This window comes from Aplysia californica, unplaced genomic scaffold (genome assembly GCF_000002075.1).
Source record: "Aplysia californica isolate F4 #8 unplaced genomic scaffold, AplCal3.0 scaffold00194, whole genome shotgun sequence".
Classification (NCBI taxonomy): domain Eukaryota; kingdom Metazoa; phylum Mollusca; class Gastropoda; order Aplysiida; family Aplysiidae; genus Aplysia; species Aplysia californica.
The window spans coordinates 91887-99259 of NW_004797464.1; the positions used below are offsets into that span (position 1 = coordinate 91887).

General features: G+C 36.8%; 1 protein-coding gene across 1 annotated transcript in view; it reads left to right on the forward strand.

The window, feature by feature from the left end:
* LOC101844996 (immune-associated nucleotide-binding protein 9) overlaps nucleotides 1–955 on the forward strand; it is a gene marked incomplete at its 5' end in the record, with an annotated part of 24880 nt that extends 23925 nt beyond the window's left edge. The window contains 1 exon segment of the mRNA XM_005098809.3: nucleotides 1–955. Coding sequence (XP_005098866.2) covers nucleotides 1–572 — 572 coding nt within the window. The 3' untranslated portion in view covers nucleotides 573–955.
* Between the last annotated feature and the right edge of the window lie 6418 nt (nucleotides 956–7373).

Genomic DNA, 7373 nt, shown 5'->3' on the forward strand with positions numbered 1-7373 from the left:
TCGGTACTCGTTATACGGATGACGAGCAAAAAGTAGTCCGTAATTTAGAGCAGGCTTTTGGTCCAAGCTTCCCAAGGTTCTTTGCTGACCATGTCATTATCGTATTCACTTACGGAAGTGACTATCGACTGAAACATGGGTCTGCTCCTTTTGAGGGTTGGGTGCTCTCCCAAATGGCCGATATGAAAAAACTGTTTAAAATGTGTCAAGGCAGATGTTTGCTGTTTGATAACGTAACTTGCTCACCAGAAACAGCCACTGAACAAAGGGAGAAACTACTGGACGCTGTCTCCAGGATGACCAGGAAATTTACAATTGAAGACTACGAGAAGACGATGCCTCATCGCATGAAGCTTTTGTCGGAACTGACAGTGTCTAACAAATGGCCTAAAGTTCGAAGAATTCTACAAACCATCTTCCGTTTGTGTCGGTCGCCTTTTATCCTGTTGCCTCTTTCCGTTTTCATTTTTATCTCTTACTTCTATTTTCCGTATTCGTATTTTTATAAGCCTTCTGAAGCTGACGTTTCCATCGAGAACGTCGTCTACGCTTCCCCAAAGAACGTCGTCTGAAGAAGGTCCCTTCGTGTGTCTATAACAAACACAGACAGCGCTCTCAAAAAGCAAAAGTTATTTTCTAACCTGACTTTTATACTGTACATGGTCACTTTGAATGGAACGAAAAGCGGATTGTTGTTTTCCTGGTTAGGTCAACAAAGCAAAAGACTGTCGCCGTGGTTTAATGCACCCCGCATAATTTAGCAAAATTTGATCATTTTCGCATAATTTCAGATTATTTTCCTTTATTTTTATCATTCTTTGTTAAAATTAACAGAATCGCATAATTTCACATTTTTGGGCTGTTTGCATAATTTCAGAATTTTTCTTGCATAAAACGACGGGGACAGAAGAGAAGAATCTCATTATCAGCAGTGAATATTAGTTGAAAAAAAAAAGTTTTGATAGTAGCATACCATAGACATAGAGGTGTGAGTTAGGGTAAAGAAAAGCGATGTATGAACAATAGAACAGTCATTATGATTTAGTGCTGGAGTATAGCGAAGCAGAGGCAGAAACAACAGAGGGGAAAGAAAGAAGTAGAAAGTACCTTGCAGTAGTGATCTCCAACCTTAAGCCAACCCGGAAGATTATGTTTCGTATGAGAATAGTTGATAAAAGAATCCAATATAAAGTTTTTACCTTTCGTTAAATGTCTGTTAACGAGAAAGCCCCATCCTAACTATCTGAGCTTTTAATACTATATGTTCCATCTCGTCAGTTACGGTCATCCACAGATGCAACAAAATTCAGAGCCCCTTGAATGAAATTATGATCTTTTGGTGATAAAAGTTTTTGTTGTTTTTTTTTTTTACCCAAAAATCTGGAATACCTTGCCTCAGGATCTCAGAAAAACAACAAATTTTGATAAGTTTAAATTTAAGCGATTGCTCAAGACTCATTTGTTTAATTGTTAGTTATAGTGTGTTAGTAAATTCTGATGTTTAATATATATAATAGATGTATGTAAAATACATAATATAATAATATATTTAATTTTTTTAAAACTGTCCTTTCGTGTATAGTTAAAGTTAACGTATGGTTGTGAAAGTTCTTCTTTATGTGGATGAACGGGTTTTTCTTGTTTCTGTGAAATATTTTTTTTTGTGTAAATAATTATGTGATTGGTGTAAAGTAAAGTGCTCAGAGCTTATACTAGTATGGGATAGAGCACTATATAAATGCAATCTATTAATTATTATTATTTGTGCTTATTATACATGTACTGGTGGAATCCACTTAAATTGAAACCGAATATGATTAAAACGAAAACTGCGGTAAATCGAACAAAGATAAAATCCCCGATATATAATTATAAAATTGTATTATGTGTTTATGTATGTATGTATGTATGTATGTATGTATGTATGTATGTATGTATGTATGTATGTATGTATGTATGTCTGTCTGTCTGTCTGTCTGTCTGTCTGTCTGTCTGTCTGTCTGTCTGTGCGTGCGTAAATATGTATGTATGTATGTATGTATGTATGTATGTATGTATGTATGTATGTATGTATGTATGTATGTATGTATGTATGTATGTATGTATGTTTGTATGTGTGTGATTGTGTGTGTGTACGTACGTAGGTAGTACTTATGTATGTATGTATCTTGTATGTATGTATCATGTGTACCATTTATGTAAGGATATGTTATGTTATGCCGTTTACCTTGGGATGAGCATACAGTTTGCGGTACAGCGGGCTGGTGGTGAAAGGTCATAAGTGCCGAAGATTAGATTTAGAGGTGTTACAACAGAGTAACAATCACAAAAAAGAAGGGAGATAAGGATGATAGATTTTGTTATACATGTAGGAAAGAAGGAGCAAACCACACCAGAGCACCTGCCAACCGCCCACATTGCAACTGAAAGTTAATCATGTTTATGTTGCCTAGATTGTCTCAAGTTTACATGATAAAGCCAGATGCTGAAAAGATGTCTACCAAAATTCAACAATAAAAAAAGCTGTCGTCCATATATCTCTCTTCTTCTTCTTTCTTTTGTGTTTGACATGTACTTCTCGTTGTAACACCACCTCTAATCTTCAGCACTTATATGACATAATTGTGTTGTAAATGACGTAAAACTCTTACTAAAACACACATATAAACAGCAAACCAACGGAAATGATGCTGTCATTAAAATTTGAGCACTTATAGAAAGTTTATGCGCTTTTATATAAATTCTAAATAATTTTGAACATGAAACACTGCAGTTTTCGGCAGTTACTCATACATTGTACCTCTTCAATCATAGCTTCAGTTCATCCGCCACGTGTCGAACCCGGGACCTATTAATTATTGAATGAAAGGCGAACACCGTGCCTCTAGGCCACTAGAGTTCCCCAAGAGAGGCCTGAGATTGTTAAACTTTAGACTTAGAGAAATGACAGGTTCATCAATGACGGTGTTGTTAGATGCTGGTAGATCTTGTCAGTTTGTTAGTGTTTTAGCGCCTATATGGCAGCTGGCACTGTATGCTTCCCAAAAAAGTTCAGATTGTTTCTCAGAATGCTATCAGGTTTTCTGGGGTAATAATAGTATAGAATGTGAAGCGCATAGAGCTTGATCTTGAGCGGGAATTTGCTGTACAAATGCTATATATTATACTCGTGTATATCTATATATATATATATATATATATATATATATATATATATATATATATATATATATATATATATATACTAAAAGACAGGGGGTTTTGCCCAAAATTTTGGTAGGCTGGTACATTCTATGTTTCCTAATGAAACAGGTGTTCCAAGAGAGTAACAAGCACAAAAAAGAAAGAGGTGAGATGAGAACAACACATGTTTGATATGAAGAAAGAAGGAGAAGACCACTCCAGAGCTAAGGTATCGAAGATGCAGATTCCATTTTTTCTTCCTTCTTTCCCCTTGCCGAATCCCAACTAACAGACTGGCGCCATCTGATGGGGGTATAATGTTGTGTAGGTGAATCTTAGCTTAGTCAACACATAGTTATGGTGAAGTTAGTTTTGTGTTTGCTAGACTGTTAGTGTTATAATGTTGTGATGCTGATGATGTTGTTGATGATGATAAAGTTGAGAGTGTTACTGCTCAGATGTGAATAAAGAACATCATTTTTAAATTAGATGTAAAACCTAGAAACATTGTTGGCTTTCAGAATAGTGTTTCTTGAAATTAATTTTAGTCATGTTGCCTTCATGCAGATGAAAGTTTATCATGTAGCCAAGATTGTCTCGAGTTTTCTTAAAACAGCAAGTGCTAAAAAATTAAATAAAACACTCAACAATAAAACAATCTGATCCATCTATCGTCCTTTTTGTGTTTTATTACTTCTCTTGTAACAGTACATATATGTACCTCTAACCTTCAGCACTTATATGACACAATTGTGTTGCTAGTGCCGTAAAACTCTTACTAAAATACACATAAACAGCAAACCAACGGAAATGCAGTCACTACAACTACAAATTGCGCATTTAGAAAGTTTATGTGTGCGTTGAAAAAAAAATCAACATAGAGTTGGAATCATGAAACTGCAGTTTTTAGCAGTTACCAGTACGACATGGCATCTCTTCAATCATATGTTCAGTTCATCCGTGAGATATCGAACCCGGGACCTATTGAACAAAAGGCGAACACCGTGCCTCTAGACCACGAGAGCCCCCCAAGAGAGGTCTGAGATTGTTCGAGATTGGTACATTATGTACGTTGACTGAGAGAAATAACAGGTTCATCAACAATGACCGAGTTGTTCGATCTATGCTGGTACACATACTAAAGGACAGGCAATTTTGCCACAGTGTGCGTACCAAAAGACAGGCAATATTGCCAGAGTGTGGAAGGCTGGTGTGTGTCCTAATGGAGCAAGTGTTACATGAAGGCCTACAAGACTGTCCCCGCGGTTTTATGCTAAACAAATTGTGAAATTATGCAAAATGAGCCCAAAATGTGAAATTATGCTATTCTGTTAATTTTAACAAAGAATGATAGAGGAAAATAATCAGAAATTATGCACAAAAAACGATCAAATTTTGCTAAATTATGCGGGGTGCATAAAACCTCGGGGTCACACAAGGGAGTAACAAACAAACAGAAAAAGGAGGTGAGATTTAAGGACAACAGATGTTTGAGTTTGAGAGGAAAGAAGGAGCATACGTGTACTACAACAGAGCCAGAGCTAAGGCATCAAAGATGCAGATGAAATTTTCACCTTTGCCCAATCCTAACAGATTGACCTCTATTCATATCGTTTTACCGCCAGAGAATCATTTAAGGTCCCCTAAGATGTCAGAAACAACCACCCTACTCTGTGGGCGACATCGGACAAACGTGAAGGACACCTCGGACGAATAGGGGTGACTTCGGACAGTACGTCTCATCATGTACCGTATCAAAGACATACATGTATTATTTTTGAGAGGCAAAACTTCGACACAATGTAATCTATTATAATTTTACCTTTTGTTTGAGGTGTGGGAATGTATAATTTCATATTCACTGGAAATCGTACAGAACATTGATCCAACTGTTATGAACCAGCCCTCTTTTTTACGCTCTTATCTGCTCTTGTTGACTTGAAATCTCCCCTTAACATTGTAAAACAGAGCTCATGCAGTAATGCTCCTACCTAATACTAATACAGTAACAAGCTGTGTTTTTGCTGTGATAAGCAGAGACGAAAAGAATTCTTTTCGGCCACGCCAAGTTTCCGAATCTGTCAACGTCTGGATTTTATGAGAGCACAGTATTTTAATGAAGAAGCTCCATTTGCTAAACTATTTATCGCTATTTCTATAAATGAGCGATGCCCTCTAGTGTGGTCAAAAATTCGTGGCTCGATTTGTTGTCTCCTCAACTATTGAACATAAACTCTCCAGCTTTTGCACAGTGACTTGTATCAATTTGTCTTAACAGATCAATATTTTTGTAAAGACCTGTTAGCTAGCTCTATTTTTTTTAGAAAATTCCTTAATAAATTCTAATAAAAAATCCTGTGGGTGGTTTCTACAAATTTTAAAAGGGACGATATCGCTTTCAATAGCAAGTCCGTCATTTTTTTTTTCTAATCCCGAGTTTATCTTTATTGGCCGCATGTTTTGAGAACATTTAGTGCAACAAAATTGTTCTCTACAACATTAATTCTTGTAACTAATCTAGTTTTGCCACTAAAAAGTGTCTATGGTGAGCTGTGACGTAACCAATGTATGCGTATACAAAATGTATGTAAGGAGCGGGAAGTGATGTGAACAGTTCTATTTTCCGCGTGAAGGAGGTTTCTTGTTTTCTATATAAATTTATGAAAGAATTTTTTTTCAATCTAGCCTCAACTGTTGTGGAAAATATGATTTTAATTAAGTTAAGACAAATTGATTCAAACTGCTGTGCCCGGTGACATTGATTAACCCGTTTTCAAGATATTTGAGAAGTTGCGCCTCGAAGTTTTGACCGCACTATAGTTCGAATTCAAGTAGGCCTACTGTATGTGTGTTCTTGAACATGTGATATTGAGGGATTATCAATAGTTTTCATGGCTTCCCGTCACGTCCTGACGAAGAAGGACGTAAAATTGGAGACCCACCATCTCAAATGACCTGACAGTTATAAACTTAATCTGTAGTGTTCCGGGAGGCTTACCACAACCAAATCAAACAGCTAAAGGAAACAAAGTGTGCATATTATAAACAGTAAATAAGAATTTTCATTTTGAAAAGAGCTTCAATTGCTGTACATGTACTTTAAGCTTTTGAAGATGAAATTCAAAAGCGCAGGAGACTCTTCTTCAATGAGGACAGATACATGAATGAATGCCATTTTAACGGAAAACTTACGGGAGCTTTTTGACCTCTTTGTTGAGCCTCGAACCGGAAGAGGAATTTTGGTCTCATTTTACAATGGCCAAATCTTCCACATGTGGCTTGATGAAGGAATTATTTTTATAAAGTACATTTTCTTAGGTAGAACGTCCAAAGTTACGCTCTTCGTCTTTCTCTGACACCAGGTTCCCAACGAAGTGGGCACACTCTCCAATAATCCCAAGCTCGATGACAGCAAAATTGTATTCTTTAGGTTCCACGGGAAAAGCGCCACTTTCGAACAAGAACCCAGAAAGCCAGTCTTTTCGGGTAGATTGTGTTCATATGTCATGTTTCTAGCATGATTATAATGTTCGCCATGACAGATTATGATAATAACAAACGTTGGGCAAGAAAAAAAATATCCTTGAACATTTTATCAAATACTCCGAGAGGTTTTTTCCCCCAGAGGATCATCAAAAAATCATAAACGAGCGTCTCTAAAATGCAACAATGTCTTCAAACCTTTTAGAATATAATATTTCCAAGTCGACTTCTCCCCACTGTTACTAACAGTGTTAGCTTCTGCATTACGCAAAGACAATGAGTCCTTAACAAATTCATGCATGGCGAGTTTCTTCATCTTTTCGTGAGCAAAAAGGCTCTTTTCTCTTTGGGGCTCTATCTCCTTAACATGGTTCAGTCCGTACAAAGTCCCCCCACCACCTGTACGAAGTCGCCCTATATGTGGAGGTAGTGTAGATCTAGATAGGAAACATGTCCGTGAAACAGACATCATGAACGCCGGGTTCAGTTTTATGAATTTGGTATGAAACAGACACCTTAAACTTAAAGCACAGATTCATATTTTTGTGAAAGGATTGGTGCACTATAAATATGAAATTGGGGCTTGTAAACCTCACAAACTGAGGGGTGAAAACTTAAGTTAAACTTACACCCTTGTCAAAAGCACAATTTCGTTCACAGCAGATGCACGATTTCGCTCAGTGGTTGTAAAAACCCAGCAAGCTAAA